Here is a 22,685-nt window from a genome sequence, read left to right as displayed (position 1 = left end):
GCTCAGTAAACAGGCTTTCATTTTTGAGAGATGCACGTGGTCGACAATATTTATAATTTTGCGAGTATTATCTGAGGCTTGTCTGCCCGGAATAAATCCTACCAGGTCTGTGTGGATCAAACTCGGTATTATTGGGTTTAACCTGTTAGCTAATATTTTGCTATAGATTTTTAGGTCCGAATTAAGAAGAGCAATTGGTCTATAACTACCACAGTTCAACGGGTCTCGTCCCTCTTTGTGGATTATCGCTAGGTTCGATGAGGACATCGAGGGAGGAATCGCTTCCCCTTCCATGAAAGATTTGAGAACTGCTAGAAGGTGGGGGGCTAGCACCACCTTAAATTTCTTGTAATATAAATTGGAGAAACCGTCTGGGCCTGGGGTCTTATTTGTTTTTAACTGTTTTAAAACTTCCACTAATTCCTCAGTTTTTATTTTTTCATTCAATTTGAGGATGGTTTCTTCCGGGAGAGCCGGTAGGCTTCACTCCTCTAGATATTTTGAGATAGCCGTCAACCCAGACTGAGCGTTTTGGGGGGGGATTCAAGTTATATAATTTTGTGTAATAATCTGAAAATTCTTGGGCAATTTCATTTTCCTTAAATGTTTTGGATCCAGCTTTAGTTCGTATTGCTGTAATTTGGGATTTTACCCTTAGACCTCTAAGTTTATTGGCCAAAATCCGGTCTGCCTTATTGCCTTTATCGTAAAACCTTTGCTTTGTCCACCTTAGCGCCCGCTCTACCTCCTCAAGTTGGACGGTTCTTAATTCCGACCTTGCTTTGTCTAGCTTTTTATATAATTTTTTTGTAGGTTTGATTTTGTGTTCGGCCTCCAGCACTCGGACTTTCTCTAATAGTTACTTATAGATTTTCTCCTTCTTTTTCTTTTGATAGGACGCTATGGAAATGAGGGAACCTCAAATTGTTGCCTTATTGGCTTCCCACAGAGAGTTCACTGAGCCCTTGTTTATGACAAAGTATTCAGAGATTTTTTGGGAAATCGAATCTACCACTTCCGTGGAGTTTAGTAAGGAGTCGTTTAGTTTCCACTGATAACGAGAATTTTTCGAGAAGGGCAAAGAGAGCAGCATATCGATGGGGGCATGGTCAGACCAGGAAATTGAGCCAATATTTGACTGGGGACACACCTGGAGAACATCTCTGGAACCTAGAAAAAAGTCAATCCTCGAGTTGGTCTGATGTGGATTGGAGAAAAACATAAAGTTTCTCTGTCCTGGGTGCTGGGACCTCCAGATGTCAAACAGAGAGAAGTCTTTCATGATATCTCTAAGGCTCTTAGCACCAAGGAGAGTGGACCTGGGAGGTTTGGTACCCTGGGCACATCCTCTATCGAGGTCTGGGGAGCTGATCATATTGAAATCTCCTGCTATTAAAACTGACTTGTGTTGCTTTTTACTCACGATCTCCAGTACTGTCCTGCTGAATCCTGTCTGGCCCTCGTTAGGCGCGTATATGTTCACCAGTGTAATTGGAGATCTTGAAAGAGAACCTGAGAGGATTAGGTACCTACCCTCTAGGTCAGCTATCATTGAGTCTAAAGCAAATGGCGAGGGGAGGCGAAGACCCCCCGGGGAGGGGTGTGGAGGGAATTAGGAAGGGAGGGGTGGGAGAGACAGAGATAGAGAGAGAGAGAGTGAAACAGAAGGGCTTTTGGAGAGCCCCAACCAAAAATCCTTCATAGCCCTAGTGGCGAAGGAAACGGGCTTATTGCCCTGGGAGACCTTCCTGTACGCTCCGGAACTGGAGAAACCAGGAGAAGAACCAGGTCCCCACTGTCTAATATTAATACCAAACCAGAAACATATTTTATAGACAACTTAATCATATAAACAGTTATTCGAATCTCGGATCTCTTCTTCGCTGATGCTGATCCTGCTTGTGCGTCCCCTATGAGCAATCAACATGACCCTGAGGGGATTGTTTGGTTTGTCGAAGTCTCAGGGGGTGGCCGGGAGGGGGCGAGGAAAGGATGCGACTGGAGGAGCGGGGGGGACGGAGGGGCGGGGGGCGAACTCCGGGAAGAGGGTACACCAGAGAGCAGGGGGGGGGCGGGCGGGGAAGCAGGAGGGCAGGGGGGGAGGCCGGGAGGGGGAGGAGATGAGAGGGGGCGCGAGGAGGGGTGGGGGGGGAAGAGGGTTGGAGGGCTGGAGGGGGGGGAAGAAGGAGGGGGGAAAGGGAGAGAGGGGGGAGGAAAGGGAGAGAGAGGGGGGAAAGGAGAGAGAGGGGGAAGGGAGAGAGAGAGGGGGAGGGAGAGAGAGGGGGGGAGGGAGGGAGAGGGGGGGAGGGAGAGAGAGGGTGGAGGGAGAGAGAGGGGGGGAGAAAGAGAGAGGGGGGGAGGGGCAGAAAGACGGGGGGAGAGAGAGGGGAGGAGAGAGAGGGGGGAGGGAGAGAGAGGGGGGAGGGAGAGAGAGGGGGGAGGGAGAGAGAGGGGGGAGGGAGAGAGAGGGGGAGGGAGAGAGAGGGGGAGGGAGAGAGAGGGGGAGAGAGGGGGGAGGGAGAGAGAGGGTGGGGAGGTAGAGAGAGGGGGAGGGGGGAGAGAGAGGGGAGGGGGGAGGGAGAGAGTGGGGGGGGAGAGAGAGGGGGGAGGGAGAGAGAGGGGGGGAGGGAGAGAGGTGGGGGAGAGAGAGAGAGGGGGAGGGAGGGAGAGAGAGGGGGGGGAGGGGGAGAGGATGGGGAAGGGGGAGAGAGAGGGGGGATGGAGAGAAAGAGGGGGGAGGGAGAGAGAGGGTGGGAGGGAGAGAGAGGGTGGGAGGGAGGGAGAGGGGGGGAGGGACGGAGAGAGACAGGGGGAGGGAGGGAGAGAGGGGGATGGGAACCGCGGCCCAAGCCTGTTTAAAATGATTGCCCTGAGCAGCTATCCGCCAAAGCCTCGGTGCTCCAGCTGGACCTAAGCCCCGGCCGCGCTTACATTTTGCTTAGTGGACCAAACCAGCTCAGCCCCCGCACAACCGGGGACTGATGCGCGGTGAGAACTCCCTCCATCACCCCCCTCCCGCCCCGAGCCCCAAACAGACCACGGGTCCAAGCCGTATCGGGAGCAGGGGTCCTCTGTCACCACTCAGACCTCTGGAGTCGGCGCGGTCCCAGTGCCGCTTCACGGCTCATCCCCCCGGCTCCCGGCTCAACCCCCCTGGTTGATGGAGGTAGCAGCCCCAGACAGCTCCGGGTTCCAGCGCCATGTCCGAGGCCGGGAGATGGACCGGGCCTCACCCCTGACCTATGGAGAGCATGGCTGCGATGGGCCAGCGCCGCCCAGGTACAGAACTCCCCCACTCTCTCTGAAACCCCCCCCCCACCACCACTGAGGATATCCCCCCCACCACCGAGGATACCCTCCCCACCACTGAGGATACCCCCCTCACCACCGAGGATACCCGCCCACCACCGAGGACACCCCCTCCCACCACCGAGGACACTCCACCCCCACCGAGGACACGCCCCCCCTCACCACCACCGGGGACACCGACCATGTTGGGAGGGAGACGCGCACCCCATGGCAAACCCCCCCCCCACCGAAATCTAGGTCCCGACGGGCCCCTGGCATGTGCGTGGTTAGGCAAAGCGCAGGAACTTTTTGCGAGGCAGTTCAGCTGGACTTGGGCAGGTTAGTTTCTTTGCTTGGAGGATGCATCCCTGCGATCCTTTCTAATGCTCGTCGCTGCCTTTGCTGCTCTCATGGACCGCTAACCCCCTGCTCCTCCTCCAGCGCTTCGGGCGGTGACAAGCCCAGATCATTGAGGAACCTCGGCACATCTTCTGGATAGTATACCGAGGTGATCTTTCCATTCCTCGCCACGATCAGTCTGAAAGGAAGCCCCATCTGTAGCGGATGTTCTTCTTCCTCAGCAGTTCGGTAACGGGTCTCAGTTCTCTTCTGCGATCGATCGTGACCCTGGAGAGGTCGCTGTATATCTCGATCTTCGCTCCCCGAAAGGTCATTTCATTTTTCCCTCTGCTTACTGTGAGAATCCTCTCCTTTGTCCGGTATGCATGAAATTTTACCAGAATGTCCCGGGTTCTCTTTGGATCCTTGGATTTCGGGCCTGGAGCTCTGTGGGCCCTGTCAATTACAATGGGGTCTGTGTTTAGTTCAGGGACTAGCTCTAGGTCTTTGAGGTAATCCTCCAGAGATTCAGGCGGGACTGTTTCGGGGACAAAACGTATACGGAGGTTCTGTCTCCTATCGATATTTACATGATCCTCTATTTGGTCTTTTAAATCTCTTATTTCGAATCCCATACGATTCATATCCTCCTCTATGGAGGCCTGTGAGCCCGCAACCTCCTCCACCCTTTGCTCCATGCTTTCCGTGCGCTCTGTCAGGGACTGCATTTCAGTTCTTATCTCTCTTAGCGCCACTGACAGGTCCTCTTGAAAACCTCTTCGCATCCTAGCGAAGAGTTCCTCCATGTATTCCCTGTTCAGGGACCTGCTCTCCGTCTCTGGCTCCAGCATAGTTCCATCTGCTAGGCCCCACAGGGAGCACGCGGCGGCTCCATCTTGTGGAACCTCATTGAGGGGGGGAAGTTTTGGGCCTGGCGAGAAATAGGATGAAACACTCGTCGGCGGGTTCTTTTTGCTGAGCTTGGAATTCATCTCCCTGGTTTCCCCTGCACATTGGTGTATTTTTATGCTCCATGGGTTTGGTAATTATGCTTTTCTGACTGCTTAAAGTTGTGGGGACTCAGGAGCTAACTCCTCAGGCAACGATCCGGTCTGACGTCCCCGGAAGTCTCCTCAACAACTATTTATAATGATTGCCATAAATGACAGACTTCACACTAGACATGTTAATTGGTTTCAAATAATTAAGTTACTCTGTGCTTCTTCCCCTGGTAGCTCTCACTCCTACAGTGTGCGGATTTTCTTTAATATTGGTTAGATTGGTTAGATTCACAATCTCCTGCATAGCATCAATGATACGCCATCTTAAGTTAACCCTTGTTGGGAATACAATCTGCTCTTTGTGATCAGTATCCCAGGTACACCTTAACCATGAATATTGGATCGGGAGTTCCCTAAGGACCTTCCGATGGGGCCAATTTGATTATGGTCCAGAATTACTATTCTGAGACCTCCTGCTAAGAACATGCTTACTCCTCTTCCAGCATGAGAACAATCTTGGGTCATTACAATAGGCACTAACTATATAGGGCACATTACTTAACTGAAAATAATAAACAGGGACATATGTTAAGTGTATTGTTTACATAATACAATTAAACATGTTTACAGGACTCACAGTGAAGCCCTCTACCAGAACTCTGATGATCCTCTTTCTAGAGCATTGGGTGGAGCTATATATACCCTTCTATATCACTATGGTGACATCACTGTTCAGAAGACATACATGGGAGTGGCAATCCCTTCTACACAGCCCTCCTACCCAGTTAACTGATTAAGGCTGTAAACCCCTTACATTAAATTGTAGTCCTCAGAGGAGGGCTACACTTTTAGGAGATCAATTTAACTGGCCAGCCTTTCATAACTTCTCCCCTTAGTAACTCTTTAAGGTTCCATGTGTTTGCAGTGCAGGGGTTTAAGTATACTATGTGGTGGCAAATACAGATGCAGCCACCAGTATTAGATCACTTGCCATGGAAAATCTGGGGCAATCTCCCAATAAACTGCAACATTTCTGTGAGACTTCTGCAGCCATACTTATGGCCCATCAGAGTAACATAGCGGGGGTCCCTGCAGTGTTAATCCGATGGGCCATTAGTCTGGCAGCAGAATCTCACAAAAATGTTGAGGCATGTTAAGGCATTTACTGTTAGATGCCTTCGTTTTTACCCAGGCATGTGATCAGATACTGATGGCTGCATCTGTAACTGAAAAATAAGAAACTAATGTATTCACTACATTTGTTAACCAAATTACAGAAAGAATAATAATGTTTACAAATTACATGATTAGAAAGTAGAACAGAAACAAGTCTATAGAACATCTCATAATAACTCACCACCATGTGATGTGATATGATGTCAAGATGAGCAATTTCACTTATTATGTAATATAACATACAACACTAATATTTGGCCACTTAAAAATGTGTAGGTTTTTATTATACCATATTGGATAAAAAGTCGTTGGTATATTTTTTACCGAGTAAACTTCTTGGCAAATCTATAAAACTTTAATTTGATTAGACTGGTCCAATTACATGCAATATCCTTTATATGGAATTTCAGTACAATAGTTCATTGCTTTGTTCCATATTCTTGAATTGGTTCTAATAAGAACTTCCTATTCATTTATTCCTAAATCCAAAGCTAAATAAAAGAAGAAAAAGAACAGATTTAAAATGAAATGTTAGGTAGAAACTTGGCTGATTAAAGATTCTTTCAGTTTTACTTTTTCACTTGGAGTGATTTACTGCATATATCACAATGGTCTGCTTTCCAATTTAATTATATTGTTTCTGTAATTTGGAGATGAAAGCGCACATCAAATTTATATGTCCATACCCTGTCCTCTTTACCAAAGTGACCTGTTTCTGAATTGATTCATGTGATAAAGGTCAGTGTAAAAGTATATCTTAGAACAGTCGAGAGAGAACAGTGTAATTCCACTAAATACTGTATCAGCATAAAAAAGTAGTTCTAACATAACATTTTGATGTTAGAGCTGACTACGTGAATATTGCTTAGCAAAAATATACTAACAAAGTATGTATTATTTGTTTTTCATACAGTATGACTGAAACTGAGGAAAAGGGAAATGATGAATCAGTGATTCGCATTTTGAGATCACTCACATATAATAACTCAATTTTCTATTGTAAGAGAAAAGTTTACAACATGATTAATGAAAAGGATTGGACACATTATTATAGCAGTTAGCAATAATAGAATAATAAACCATACTGGACTGTGTTAGTGAAAACTTTTACCCTTAACTCAGCTTCCTTTTCATTGCAAGGTCATCACAAATTGTATCCCTTGACATGTGGCTTTTGCCCTGGACTGTATGATAAAGCAAGTACTTATTGAGGTAGGAGTTTGAATTATGAAAAATTCAAAGACTAAACTCATAAATAGAATTGAGTTACAAGGAGAATGAGACTATCCTTGCAAATACTAGCACCACTTGGATTTCTTGTAGGAAACCTTTTGGTAAACCACTGAATCAAAATCTTTACGCTGAAGTAAACCTACAAAAGAGGAAATAATACACCACAAATAGCAAAATGCAAATAAATTTTATTGTACATTGTTTAATTTGATATACATATCTTTTCTTTTACTGAGAGTGTCTAATGTTAGATATTAATACTGGGTGAAAATATTGTGCAAATGCTTGTGAAAAAAAAATGATACGATGTGTTATTTTCTTCCAAGCATTTGCTCAAAAAGGTAAAAGAAAATGTAAAATTTGAATTTGATAGCTCAAAAGGTACTGAGATAAATTATGGAAATATTTTTACAATTTTAGAAACTTACAACACTTGCATACTGTAGCAATTGCTAAAAGTTAATAGCATCATGTGGCCTCAACTATTTCACATACGTTTTTCAGGTGAAGAAGAAAGATGGCGGTGCACAGCCGAAAAATTAACCAAGGGTTGGTAAGTAAAGCAGTTCAAAAATGTATTAGCACATAAAGCAGGATTTAAAAAACACTCTTACGCGTTTAGCGCCTGATGGCGCTTTATCAAAAAATTACTCTTTGATAAAGCGCCATCGGGTGCAAAACACGTAAGATTGTTTTTTAAATCCTGCTTTATGTGCCAATACATTTTTAAACTGCTTTACTTACCAACCCTTGATGAATTTCTCGGCTGTGCACTGCCATCTTTCTTCACCTGTATACCGGACATCGGCAGGAGCATCCCGACCGCAATTTCACCGTGCAAGTGATCCCGTAAATACCTCACAAGTCTCTTTCATTTCGTGATTTATCAGCTAATTTGGATTTAAAAGAGGCTGTTTCCTGATACATTACTGTAGCGAAGAAGTTTTGACTATACCAGGTTTTGCACTTACGGATTCAGACCTGTGTTTCCATCAGTCACAGTATATTTATTCATCCAAATATATCATATGGACTTTCAAATATCATGAACTAGAGGTTTATCTGCTGGGACTTATGCTTTATTCTCTACATGTGAACCGACATTTATTGTTACAAAATTACGTGTTTGGCAACACTCATGCATTTTTGTTCATAGTTATGAATGAGTTTTTTTGATGCACTCTTTCGTTTCGGACATTCTCAAACATTTTTTCTGTCACGTACATTTTAGGATTTTTTTTTTATAAAAAAAAGTTATAATATTAATAACCCTTACAAAATGCATACATGCCTTTACAAGACTTACAGCACCTTCCAGGTAAATAAAGAGAGCTTAAAGCTTATGCCTTAAAGCTTTGCACCGGTTAGTAAACAGGGCCATATATAAACAGAAATGTGAAGGTGCTTTATATTGATCATGGTTACTTTTGACAGGTCTTAATCTGATGCCGTATTATTTGTGGTTATAAGGAGCACAAATAAGTATATACATTAAATAAATATTATAATTATGTATTTTATGATATGTAATGAGATATATTATTATTACCTTTTTTGTCATAATCTTTCTTCAATTTAGAATTATTATTGAAAACACTCAGAGCCATATTTACTAAGAAGTATTAAACCGTAAACATCATACAACCCATTCATTTTACTGGGCTGCAAGGTACTTTATAGCTACTTTAAGCACCGTGTAGTTAATATGTACATAACTATTAGCTGTTTCAAATGTTGGGGCACTCATATCATCTGTTGAATTACCTGTGATGCACAGTTGAACCCAACAGGGGTAATCACTGCAAGCTGGATCCCACAGGAAAACACGGCACTCCACAGGTCTTTGCAAATATAGAAAAGAGTGTTTCTTTGTTAACAGATCCGTTTCAGTCCAAACGTGGACCTTTGTCAATATACCACACTGATAATCAAATGCAGTTGTTATACATGTGGTGTGAGCGTGCAAGCGTCACCAAGTGAAGTAAATAAATAAAAAATGGCATCAATTACTGTGTATATTGTGTAAACATAGCGATCACAATAGAAATAATAAAAAAATTGAATTACAGGAAGCAAATAGTGTTTAAAATTGTGAATTTATGCAACATTCAGTGAAGACTAAAACAGATAAATACATAAGACAAAACTAAATATAAAAATAAAAAAGATAACTATATGTCACAAACATAACTATATCACTATTAACCTTAAATCAATTTTTTTAAAGTATACTAGAAAACACTATTATAATCCTAAATACATAAGAGAAATTGTATATGGTACTGTACAGTAATAATATGTTTAACATGCTGACTGGATGCATACTTTTTTTTATAACAACATTACATAATGTCCTGTTGCAGACATTACGAACACACAAGATATAACCTCAGTTACCATAGATATTGAATATCAGTTCAAGACCACACAAGTTCATGACTCAGATGAGTATCATTTACAGACATAGAAACAAGTATAATAATGTTGATAAGTATATAGAACACCTTCAAGACTAAGATTTGCACCAGAACAAGATCATGCTGAACCATTAGCAGTACTTATTATAACCCTTAATATGAGTCAGTCATCAATTGTTACATTCTAGGGTGTCTTTCTACAGTTCACATAGCGTTCAAGATATTAATTTGTCAATGCAGACCAAGCATTATATCTGGTCTGTCTTTCTAAGGGATCGCTTGTTCCCAATGCCAATACTGATAGAGCTGTCACCATAGATTGTAGTCCCCATGGTTTGTTGCATTTTCTTCCAATAACTAGACGAAAGTTTGTATCCAGGGCTGATGTCAGCCCTAAAAGTTATCGGTGCTCAATGAAGACATATGAATGTACAGATTTGGCGCTAGGAAATCCTTAAAAAGAAAAATATGTATCCATAAATGTAAATAAATTACCCCTCCTCACAACCACCAGTATAGATAGAAACAAGTAATTCAAGGCAACTGGCTGATCTCATGTAGCACCAATAATCGTGCCTGACTTGTACTCACGGTTAACCGTTAGTAGAAACTGGGGGGAGGAGGGAAACCACGCGATGTAAGCTGTGAAGCTCCAAGCTGTAAGCACAGCTGATGAAAATAGGCCCGATAAAGCTGGAAAACTCTTCAAGGGGCTGACCAATGTCCGTCAGCTCCTCCGGTATAGATTCCGTCTGCTGAACACTAAGAATGTGACGTCGTAGTGACTGGAACACCGGGGAATCAGCTGGGCACCGCGCGGCCAGGCTTGTGTAGTTTTCCCTGCTCAAAGGCACAGTGCAGGATGTAGTAATGGATTTCAGAGTGATCTCCAGCGTGGCGTGCATCCAGGCAAGCACATAGCTGATAGAGAGAGTCTCATATAGAAAAAACCGGAGCACAGCTTCCCAAACGAACGGGTAGAGGCAGGACTTAAAGAACAACATTTATTGGTTTAAAAACAAGTACATTTATTTATTTATAAAATATTTTACTAGGAAGTAATACATTGAGAGTTACCTCTCGTTTTCAAGTATGTCCTGGGCACAGAGTAAAACAAAATAATACATGGTTACAAATACAGTTACATAAATGAACAAGGTATACATTATATACAAGACATTGCATGCACAGTTAAAGAAAATATATATTATGAGCGTATGAAACAGTTACAGACCAGATTAAAGTGTGAGACAGCCTTAGATTTGAAAGAACTTAAGCTGGTGGTGGATATGAGAGTCTCTGGTAGGTTGTTCCAGTTTTGGGGTGCACGGAAGGAGAAGGAGGAACGTCCGGATACTTTGTTGAGTCTTGGGACCATGAATAGTCTTTTGGAGTCTGATCTCAGGTGATAGGTACTGCATGTGGTAGGGGTGAGGAGCTTGTTCAGGTAGCTGGGTAGCTTGCCCAGAAAGTATTTGAGGGTGAGACAGGAAAGGTGAACTTGGCGCCTAGACTCTAGTGAGGACCAATCTAGTTCTTTGAGCATTTCGCAGTGATGTGTGTTGTAGTTGCATTGGAGAACAAAACGACAAATTGAATTGTAGAGGGTGTCAAGTTTGCTAAGGTGGGTTTGAGGAGCCGAGCCATATACTATGTCTCCATAGTCAATAATTGGCATTAGCATCTGCTGTGCAATACGCTTTCTGACCAGGAGACTTAGGGAGGATTTGTTCCTGTAAAGTACCCCTAGTTTGGCATAGGTCTTGGTTGTCAGGGTATCAATGTGCATCCCGAATGTTAAGTGGGAGTCAAACCATAAGCCCAGGTATTTAAAACTAGTGACAGGTGTTAGGGTGGTTTTAGCATTGGTTCTAATCAGGAGCTCAGTCTCTGGAAGCTTTACAAATTTAGTCTTGGTCCCAAATACCATTGTTACAGTCTTGTCAGTGTTTAGAAACAGTTTGTTTTGGGAAATCCAGTTTTCGAGTCTCAAAAAGTCAGACTGAAGTATGTGTTGAAGGTCAGAGAGGCTATGGCTGTGTGCATACAGGATTGTGTCATCTGCGTACATGTGTATTGAGGCTTCCTTACAAGCTGTGGGAAGATCATTAATGAACACTGAGAAGAGTAGGGGCCCCAGAACAGAGCCTTGCGGGACACCACAGGTGATATCCAGGGGGTTGGAGTTAGAGCCTGAGATGGACACATGTTGAGATCTTCCTGATAGGTAGGACTGAAACCAGTTTAAAGCATGTATCCCTATTCCAGAGCTCTGGAGTTTGTTAAGCAGGATAACATGATCAACTGTGTCAAAAGCCTTTGCAAAATCTAGGAATACAGCACCAGTGAGTTGTCCCCGTTCCATTCCACACTGGATTTCATTGCAAACTTTTAGCAGTGTAGTTACGGTGGAGTGTTTGGGACGAAACCCAGACTGGAATTGGCTAGGGAAATTTGTCTTGGTGTCGAAATCGCTTAATTGGGAGTGGACACATTTTTCCATAACTTTGGATAGAATTGGGAGAAGTGAGATTGGCCTGTAGTTTGAGACAGTGTTTTTGTCCCCACTTTTGAAGATTGGGACAACTCTGGCAGTTTTCCAGGTCTTAGGGATATGGCCTGCAGACAGGATAGAGTTGACTATGGACGCAATTGGTTTGGCAATGGCTGGGGCACCAAGTCGTAGGAACCTAGATTGTAGTAAGTCGGGTCCACATTGGCTGCTTAGTTTTAGTTTGAGGAGCGCTTGTGTAATCTCCTCTTCAGATACTGGGCTAAATTGAAAATTGTGGGCAGTGTTGGGAGGGGGTGGGACTATAGGGGTACCCCAGGATGAGATTCAGGTTTGGGGTTTGTGCTGCGTTTCGCTAATAAGTTAGTGGCACACCCCACAAAGTAATCATTGAATGCATTTGCAATGTCAGTGGGGTTTGTCAGAGTAATATCCCCCTTAGTGATATTACTTGGATGTTGATGGTTAGGAGCCTGGAAAATATTGTTGATAACTTTCCAGAAGTTAGCTGGGTTTGATGTATTTTGGTGGAGATTGTCAGAGTGATATTGTGCTTTTGCATGCCCTGTTTGCCTTGTGCACATGTTCCGCATGCATCTGTAGTGATTGAGATCCTTGGTAGTGCCAGTTACTTTGTAGCTTTTCCACAAGGCATCCCTGAACTGGTAGAGTGCTATAAGGTCAGGTGTAACCCATGGAAGGTGGGCCCCCCGTACCCTTATTTTGCATAGTGGAGCATGGGTATCGCAGAGTTTTAAGAACTCGGATTGGAAATAGTCGAGCGCAGAATCAGGATCGGGAATTAAATCGATTCTGTGCCATGGGCAGTTGGTAAGGTCATCCAGAAACTGTTGTGGGTTAAAGTTTTTAAATGTTCTAGTGAGGAGAACTTTAGGGCTACATGGGTAGTCCTGGCAGGTACTCTGACACGTTTCACGCACAGGACTACCCATGTACTTGTTTTTAAACCAATAAATTTTGTTCTTTAAGTCCTGCCTCTACCCGTTTGTTTGGGAAGCTGTGCTCCGTTTTTTTCTCTATGGGACTCTCTCTATCTTCCAATAATTAGAAAATATTGAAACCGGTAACTTTAGTCACGTGGCAAAACAAAGTAATGTCTCGGACAGTACCAACTTCAATACAAACATCAAAAAGGGACTGGTACCTTTAGTCATGTGGCATAAAATACTGATGTGACGGACAGTACTAATACCATTAGAAAATAGAGTCCATACTTGATCAGAAGTTGCTAGATCTATATACTGTATGAACAAAGTCTCCACATAATAATTGAAAAAAATCTAAAAAAAAAAAATAGTTATGCAGCAGGACGAAAGTAAGTTATTCTAAAGATGTATCTGATAGACGCATTTACTAATTAGTTATGAAAATGCACATATGTATGGAGCAAAAATAACAGAAGTTGCGAATGACAGTTATAGACAAGTTTATAAATAAAACAGTTGTACTGTAGTTAAGATCTTTATTAAGACCTTTTGGGGCCACAATGTCCAACAGAAATATCCATTTAGCTTCTCGCTGTAAAATAAGCTTTTTGACATCACCTCTTCTTGTTGGTTTTGGAACATGATCAATAATCATTTATCAAGGGTAGCCAACTGATGTCCCAACATCAGGAAATGTTTTGCCACAGGTTTTGCAGACTCCCCTCTGGATAAAGCCAAACGTATATTCGAACAATGTTCATTAATTCTTTCTTTGAAAGATCTATCTTTTTTACCAACTAAAAAAGTAGACTAGGTTGCATTGGCAAAATATAAGATAAATAACCGATGTTGTGTGGGAAATAACTTTCCTGTGATGTCCACAGGTAAACGATCTTTTCTATATTTGCAAAAACCTGTGGAGTGCTGTTCTTTTCCCATAGGATCCAGCTTGCATTAGTATTAGCTGGCATTAACCTTGTGTATCTCAGAAACTTGCTTCAAATGTATCAGATTTAAAGGCAATAGTAATAATGTTTTGTTTAATGCAGGGGTGCGCAAACTGGGGGGCACAATATTTTTTGGGTGGGGGGGGGCGGGAGGGGGGCGGCAATTACAGAGGCCTAGAGCTCTTCCCCGAAGCATTTAAAGTAAATGCTGGGCATCAAATGGCAACACATTGCTAAAGCTCAGAGCCGGTAAGGGAAGTTGGGCGCAAGCAGGGGGGGAGAGCTGATAGGGGGGCGCAAATAGAAAAGTTTGCACACACCTTGTTTAATGTAATGAATGTGCTAGGCAAAATAGTGTAATAATGTAATATTGTCATGTCCTCTGCTGGCCTTGGTGACACTACATCATCTATATCTCTAATTGCACATCATGCAATAATAACAAACTATGATTTACCAGTTTGGTTTCAATATTTTGTTAATGTATGTATTTTCTCATGCTGGCAGTGCGGATAAGAGTACTTACTATTAATTACTGTTCCACTATCTGTCCTTGTGTAGGTATCATGTTATTGCTTAAGCAGAGGCATTAATTAGCAGACTATTTTAGATGACATCCATGTGAGTCACCACTGCTAATCCCTGCAATACTACTTTTGTTTATTGTGCTAGAGAATGTTCTCACTTTATATGTAAACAAAACCAATGCAGTTGTTATGCCTTGCTGCAATCTTCATGTAATTTTCAAGTTGATGAATTCCACATTGGCATTTGTTACAAATTTGTGACAGTTATTACTGTTTTGAACAAGGGCATGATTTCAGAAACTCAACATCTAATTTTATATCGCTTAGTTTAATGAAAACATTACTAGCCACAGGAGCACAGACAAAAAATATAGCAATGACAATGCTTTGCAATGCTCCATAAAGCATCCAGCTGCTGTCAAATCAGCTCTGTGCAAATCCTAAGGCATAGTACTGAGTTCAAAGTAGATTTTTTTTAACCAGTTTAACTTATCTAGCAATGTGATTCCCAGAAGTATTGGTTCTGATCACAAAGGGCCTCATGCAGAGAGCAGCGCTATGTAAAAATGGAGAGGGGAATAAAATGTAGCTTTAATGGAGAGTTTTTTTCTCCATATGCAAAAAGGGCATAAAAGTGCATTTAGAAGCCTGTCTGCATATGGAGAGTTTCAACCAGCGATATGAGCGCTGTTGAAACTAGTGGGAAAAAAATCGCGTTTTTTTTTTTTTTCTCCCCCACCGGCCGCCGAGCGCCAGCTTCTTGCTAAAGAAGGAAAATGTTGAAAATCGCGCCATTTTTTTGGCGCGAACAGCCACTAGATGGCGTTCGCGGCTCTCTGAATACGGCCGTTTTCAACACTGGAGAGATTTAGGATCTCTCCAGCCGCGCGGCGAGATTAAAAAAAAAAAAAAATGGCGCTTTTTTTTAAAACTCGCCATTATCTGCCTTTCTAAAGGCAGATTTCGGCAAAACATGCCGCTTTCCCTGTTAGCGCTGCTCTCTGCATGAGGCCCAAAGTTTGTTATCGTGCAGTATTTTGAATACATTTCTCACTATAAACTGTGCAGGTTTATGAGTCCTGTAGAGGTGGGCCTAATCTGTTTGTTCTTAAGGAGGCAAAGAACATTTTCAAAGTGCACCTTGTCTCCCTTCTGCATTGGTTCAGCTTTTGATTAACACTGTTTGGGATTTTTCAGGTTTCACTTTATATAATATGGTTTGGTGCAGTAAATATCTCTGTAACCTGGATGATGGCCCTTACTAGAAAAAAAAAGTTGTTTCCATGCTCTAGCTGCTCATTATATTGTTATTTATTTTTTTACCTTTTGATGGTGGTGTGATTACTCCTTTGTATGTACTGTAAGACTACCCCATTTCTCAGGGGTATAAGCCAGCAAAGTAATTAGAAAGTATGTATACCGTCAAATATTTCATTAAAAAATGCTCTAGTATAATAAGGGAATGCATTGCTGTATTACAAGAATTTAAGATGATTTTGTTGACAATGTCTTTGTTGTAAAATATTACATTTTGCCATGTTTGGGGTTTTGGTTTCACACAATATCTGTTGGATTTTACAATCCTCATCTGTGTTAATATCTTTATACTCAGGAAAATATATCGATATCCTTCCTCTCTTCCTTCTGGTCCCATTTCAAAATGATAATCTCCCTGAGTTTTCAAAAATATCAAACTGTACTCCTGCAATGTTACTGTAACTGTTAAAAGTGATTGGTTATGCACATTATGTAGAGTAAATTGTTTGTAGGTTTCAATTTCTGTAAACAAAAATATAACAACCTACAGCAAATATAGTAATCTCTAGGATCATTATGGATTATAGAGGTTTGAATTACAGTATACTGTTTGAAAGAAAATGTAGAGTTTGTTGTTTTTCCAGATTTTTAGTATCTATTTTCAGTTTTTCACATTCTGAGGTCATTTCAGTTGCTCTTTATGGTAATAATTAATTAAACATAATTTTTATAAAAATATATATTTAAATTAGTGGTAAAGTAGTACAGTAATAGGTAAATGCCAAATTAATTGTTACATATACTTTTTACCTTATATTGTAGAACTACAAGTTGGTGCACTACAGTATATGCAAATACACAGTATATGTTGTTCTAATTGATTGTGTAATCAGATAGGTCTGCAATGGCAACAGTTCACTTCATAGTTTGGTTACTATGAGATAAAACCCATGGTACTGTACACTGCAGAAATTTGGCTTAGAATTGATAATCAGAAGGATGTGCTGAGATTGGTGATAATTGATGATCATCAGGCACCTAAATTGTACCAAGTGTCTCTTGATTTCATCCAATCTTCTTATGGGGGACCCTCAATTGAGGATTATCTGAAAGTAACAACCACAAAGCAGAAAAATAAAGAGAGATTTAAAAAGTAATATGGCAGGAAAGTGAAATCAGATCACAATATCCTCTATTTAAACAGCTCTATGGGTTAATGTGCAGTCTCATATTACACTCTTTCAGTCCATATTACACTCTTTCTGTCCATATTACACTCTTTCTGTCCTTTTGGAGACTGCACACTAACTCATAGAGCTGTTTAAATAGATATACTACCATATGGGCATTATGGGAATCATAATGTAGGAGATAGAGTATCCCGGCAATTTTGTTAGTCAAATAATACTACCAAGAGTGCCTTTATTTCTGGCCATCGGCTGTTCAGTGCCAAGAAACCCCAGTTTAGTGGTATAGTAAATAAATTAAACAACAGTATATAAAGAAAGACCACAATACATATTATGCCATCCCTTTGGTTCTAGCTATCCATAACAATGCTAATACACATTAGCAAGGTTCATTGTCTAATATATAGTATTTCTGTACCTTCCTTCCTGTGGTAAGAAACAGGCCAGATTCATAATTGGCCTCCAAATTTGCTTCATTGTAATTCAAGAAGGAAATATAAGGTATTGTGACATCAGAAGTATTTGTTGCAGGTATTTTTCCTGACTCAATGGGAGATATTGAAATACTGTAGCCAGTCATATCCACTGAGATTACAGCAGTTCTACAACTTTCCTTAACAAGGACTGCTAATGCTTTATTATAGCTGGTGTGGTTACGGAAAAGCACATATCTTGGTCTAGTACAGTACATCAAGCAGTCCATCCTGGTTCACAACTGAACATTTTTCTTGTGGTAAAAAGAGGCCTTAAAATAGTCGACTAATAAAATACACATTTCCACAAGCATGTAAATACTTTCTGATGGATAAAATCTGCAGTAGACTGCTATATAATTGCAGATATTTTTATGAAAGTAATGATGGTGGCTACATGTAAATACAGTATTTATATATTTGTAACTCATATGAAATAAGTCAAAATCGCTTTAAAGAGAAACACACTTCTGTTTATGATCTATACAATGTAATTGATAAGCTATGGATGAGCTATGCTCTATTAATACCTCGGAATCATGTAAGGTGATGAAGTGTTGATTGCATTACCACCAACGCTAGATATTTTTCCTGTGGAGAATCAAATACCGCTAATATTCTTTTCATTATATAATTCACATATATTATTTAATAATGCTGATTATTGCATTCCAATTGTCTTTTGCTGCTTGCAATATTATTAGAAAAAGACAGTGAAAACGAAAATGTAATAAACATACTTCTAGAATTCTTCTGCATATATGTTTCTGTTTAATAGCATTTAAAATGGTGTCCCCATCTCCTATAGTGAGTTGTAGTAATACTGTACATCCTGAGGTCTGCCTTTACTGTAAAAAATTAAGGTAGCTGAGAAATGTGTCCTCAAATGTTGACGTCTGGAGCTCACTGAGTACTGTAATTCTTGGGCGAGCTTTTATCATTGCTGATTTCTAATCGATCCCCTGAAGGATATTTGCTGAGTGTTGGGCTTGTTAGCTATACAGAAAGACAATACTGCAAGGTATTAACCCCTTCGCCGCATGGGGGCAGAGCAACGCATTAGCCGCAATGCATTGAGGTATTAGCAGCAGCAAATAGTAATGCAGCAGAACATTGTGTATATATTTTTTAACCCCTGATGTACCATAGACATCTGCAATGCTTTACTATGTTTAGGGTATCCGGATTTACCAGCGCTGCCAGGTGATAAATTAGAAAAGAGCATAACACAGCTAAGTAAAAAAGAGAACCGAAATAGAAAGTAATCACATGTGCAGCCCCTTCATGTAAACAAACACATAAATACAACACATTTAAACAACAAACACTTGCACGCAAAAAAGTTTTGCATTGTAATAAAACAACTCGGGGATTGTTTGTATTCTCATATCTTTCTTTGCCCTGATTGTCTTATAGGAGAAAATAGTTTTTTATTTTAGTTTAGTTTTTTTTAATATATATTAATATATTAATGTCCTGATGCTATTATGTATATTTTACCAAAATTTAGTAAATTAAAAAGGAATCATCCGGACCCACTGAGTTGTTAAAAATAAATACCTGGACCCAACGAGTTAATAGTACAGTGACTTGGACCTATTCCCTACTAAAGCTTTTAGAATCAAGAAAGGTGATGAAACAGATTCACATGCATTTCATTTTATTTCTTACATAAAGAAAAAAAAGCTTGTACAGTATGTAATGTATATAGTTTTTCAGAAGCTGCAATGAGGCGTGTTCCATCTCGGTGTAATCGGGATGTGAATGGGTTAAGGTGAATGCTTTTGCATTGGTTGGGTGCCGGTGGCCTTGGGATATTTCTTCAGTAAAAGGGGAAATAGGCAGTGGGGGAACAAAAAGAGGGGGGGAGCGAGATGAGGTTTTAAATCCTCTGCCACAGGATCTCGCTCCACATCACGTTTCACCAAACAAGGGGGATCTCATGTCTCAGTCCTGAGTCTTTCCCCTGCTGCCCTCTCCCCCCCCCCTCCCTTTCTCCCTTCCTAGCCCCCCTACTCGCCTTCTTCCTCTCCGCCCCCTCCCCTCAGAGGTAAAGGCACAGGCAGTGTTGAGCAATCCGGCGCCGCCGGTTTCCAGGGTGAAATCCACCTCCCTCCCCCTCTCTTCTACCACCTCACCGATCCAGACGCTTTTTAATTATTACAGCCAGAGACGACCCCCACCCCCTCCCTCCCCCCTTCCCCCCCTCATCACCCCTCATCACCCGGACTAATTTTAAACATAAAAAAAAAAATATATATATATATATATATATTGTGTATGACAATGTTGCATTAGAGGGACTGCGAGTTCGGGATGGGGGAGAGAGAAAAAACTGCTTCCTTTTCTGATTAAATGAAACGATTCCTTCTGCAAGAGGTTTTCTGCAGGCTGCTAGAGGGCTGGACAGAGCTGAGCAAGTAATCAGCACCACAAGCGTCGGACAGCTCCCTGCACGCAGCCCAGCCGTGTATCCCCCCTTCTAAGCAGCAATACATCTGGAGATGCATCTAAATGAAGTGTTATTGAACACGTAGATCGCTTCTGTGCTGGAAGTAAACGGTGCTCTCCATTAAGCTGCGTCTTTTTTTTTTTTTTTTTCCAAAGGATTTAGCTGTCAGGCGTAATATTCTCGTCTTTCTTTTTTCCCTCTCTCTCTCTTTCTCTCTCTCTCTCTCTCTCTTTTCTCTCCTCCTTTGTAGGAACGACTCTTTCGGAACCTGGTCCACCCAGGGATGTAAAACTGTGCTTACCGATGCATCCCATACGAAATGCTTATGTGATCGCCTCTCTACCTTCGCCATTTTGGCTCAGCAACCTAGAGAAATAGTAAGTAATAAAGGGAAGATACAGACTTTGAGACACAGTCAGGTCATGTTACAGTATGGTTGTACTATATAAATATATATCTATATATATAGAGCCAGAAGTATTACTGTTGTTATCCAGTAGTGAGCTTTGAATTAAGGGTTGTGCTATAATAACTAAATCATTTACAAATGGATCGAGGCTATTTCAAACTCTGTAATATTCTGGATGGGATGCATAGTGCTTTCTCATTAAAATGCAAATATGTAAGATAGCATTAAAATCAAATACCCACTATGGTAATGCTTTTCTGTACAGATAAACCCTCTATGAGGCTTGTAATAGCATACTGTATATTAGCCAATGGAATGAGAAGCCTAGATTGTTAAACAGATTGCAGATCTACACTACTAGACATGTTATGGTGTAATTCCCTGATGTTTCCCAACCTATGTTAAAAAATATGTGTATATATGTATATATACACACACTATGAATATTTAAACATAGAATGTAAACACAGTTCTACTGTAATTACATTTTCTGAGACTAATTACTGAGTCTGAAATTGTGCTGAAAGAGAATAACAAAACATTCAAATTGTTTCAAAATAAAGCAAATATATATTGCTACTTCGTTTTTCATTATCAAGGTATTTTCCATTTTAGCTTTTAACAATAATGCAATAAAGCATAAAGTTCATTTGAGCTGGACATGTGGCCTAAAATGTCATTTGTTTTATTTGTTGTATGGACATTATTAGTACTGTAGATTGATGAAATGCTTTATCTTTAAACTGCTTTTATTTTCCACATTGTTAAATTAGGCTGCATACCATTTCAAATAGGTTATTTTAATTACTACTTGTTTATCATTTGTTTGTCTATGTAAATACAATTATGTTATTAAACAGTTAACACAAAATATTGTTTATTCATCATGTAATATTCTTAGTATGTAACTAGTCCTTATACTAACATAACAACAATCATAAGAATATTTAAGTCATTTACAGTCTTCAATCCAAAAAAAGGAATGTCACTAAAAGTTAAAAAAAAGTATGGCACCCATACAATACACACACATTAGAAGGACATACTAAATGAAGTTGTAATTAGTAATATTAAACACACACACACACATATATATATATATATATATATATATATATATATATATATATATATATATATATATATATATATATATAAAGCAACTGTAAATATTACTGTATGTTCATTTGCATGTCTTAGATAGGTCTGCAACCCTGTCTTTCCTGTTGCACACCTGTCTAAGACATGCAAATGAACATACAGTAATATTTACAGTTGCTTTATGCTTTACTGTGGAGGGTTTTTGTCACTTTTTTTACCCACCATAACCTTAATGACAGTATATATATATATATATATATATATATATATATATATATATATATATATATATATATATTAGAATAAAGTGTTTTAAACCTTCTTTTATATTTTACTTTGTTTTGATTTTTGGATCCTTCTGTACTTGATACATAAACATTGAACAATTTAGTTTACAGTACAATTTTTATAATTTATTTGTGAAATGTAGAGTAGCTACCTGTCCAGAACAGGATTTTTGTCTCATATTTCAGTTCTTGAACTAAAGCTATAAATACCTTTCTTCTAAACTGTACATTTTATAATCTACAGATCATGGATTCTTCAGGTACTCCCTCGGTAACTCTGATAATTGGCTGTGGTCTATCTTGCTTGGCCTTGATCACCCTTGCAGTTGTTTATGCAGCATTATGGAGGTATGTATGTATCTGCTCTATAAAACTATCATTTATAATAATCCCTTCAATAATATTACTGTAACACTATTCTCTGCTAACAGAATAATATGCCACCAATATGTGTCTTAAACATTACCTACTCATAAAATGTGTGGTCTCTATTCAATATGATGTGAAGCCTACTTCTCCCTTGTCAGGGTGGTGCCCATAACATTACCCTGAACTCAAGTACATCCTGACATATACACTTCAACTAATAAAAAATGTTCTGTTGATTAAAAGCACACATCTACACACTTTTTTTTAATAACTTGACCAAAAATGAGAAAACAGCACCATTGTAGGGAAATTGGCCAATATAATTTGTAACTAAGCATGTTTCAATTTTCTTGAAACTAATAGATTGGTAGAGTAAAGTATTATGTAATCACTAACCTCACGTAGGTGAGATGTACAAATCCAATATGTTATAGTATCTCAAAGGTAACCTAAGTGCACAATATAGGTAACTTACATATTGATACAGTACAGTGCACAAAGCTTTCATTATTTTACCAGTAGAGTTAAATATGATAACCCTTTCATTCTAAAGTAGGACACTTCCCATAGGGAAACCCTACTGGTCAGAAATCATTAATATTTTATATTTGGTTTGGATAATATACATAGTTCCCGTTTGGTAGTTAATGGTTATTCTTAACTTAAACCAAGAGCCACAACACCTAACAATATGAACCTTATCTGAGAAAGTTGTAAACACCTGTTCCCAGCCACCACACATTTTAAGAAAGATAATATT

At 40.2% G+C, this 22,685-nt stretch overlaps 1 protein-coding gene across 13 annotated transcripts in view; it reads left to right on the top strand.

The window, feature by feature from the left end:
• Nucleotides 1–22,685, top strand: part of ADGRB3 (adhesion G protein-coupled receptor B3) — an 892,370-nt gene that overhangs the window by 648,153 nt on the left and 221,532 nt on the right. For all 13 annotated transcript variants that reach the window (XM_075598089.1, XM_075598088.1, XM_075598086.1 and 10 more), the window contains 2 exons: nucleotides 20,010–20,136; nucleotides 21,801–21,904. In XM_075598089.1, the coding sequence (XP_075454204.1) occupies nucleotides 20,010–20,136; nucleotides 21,801–21,904 (231 nt within the window). The remainder of the gene's footprint in view (nucleotides 1–20,009; nucleotides 20,137–21,800; nucleotides 21,905–22,685) is intronic.

The sequence above is a fragment of the Ascaphus truei genome, chromosome 4, assembly GCF_040206685.1.
Source record: "Ascaphus truei isolate aAscTru1 chromosome 4, aAscTru1.hap1, whole genome shotgun sequence".
NCBI lineage: Eukaryota > Metazoa > Chordata > Amphibia > Anura > Ascaphidae > Ascaphus > Ascaphus truei.
This window is presented reverse-complemented; position numbering and strand designations above follow the sequence as displayed.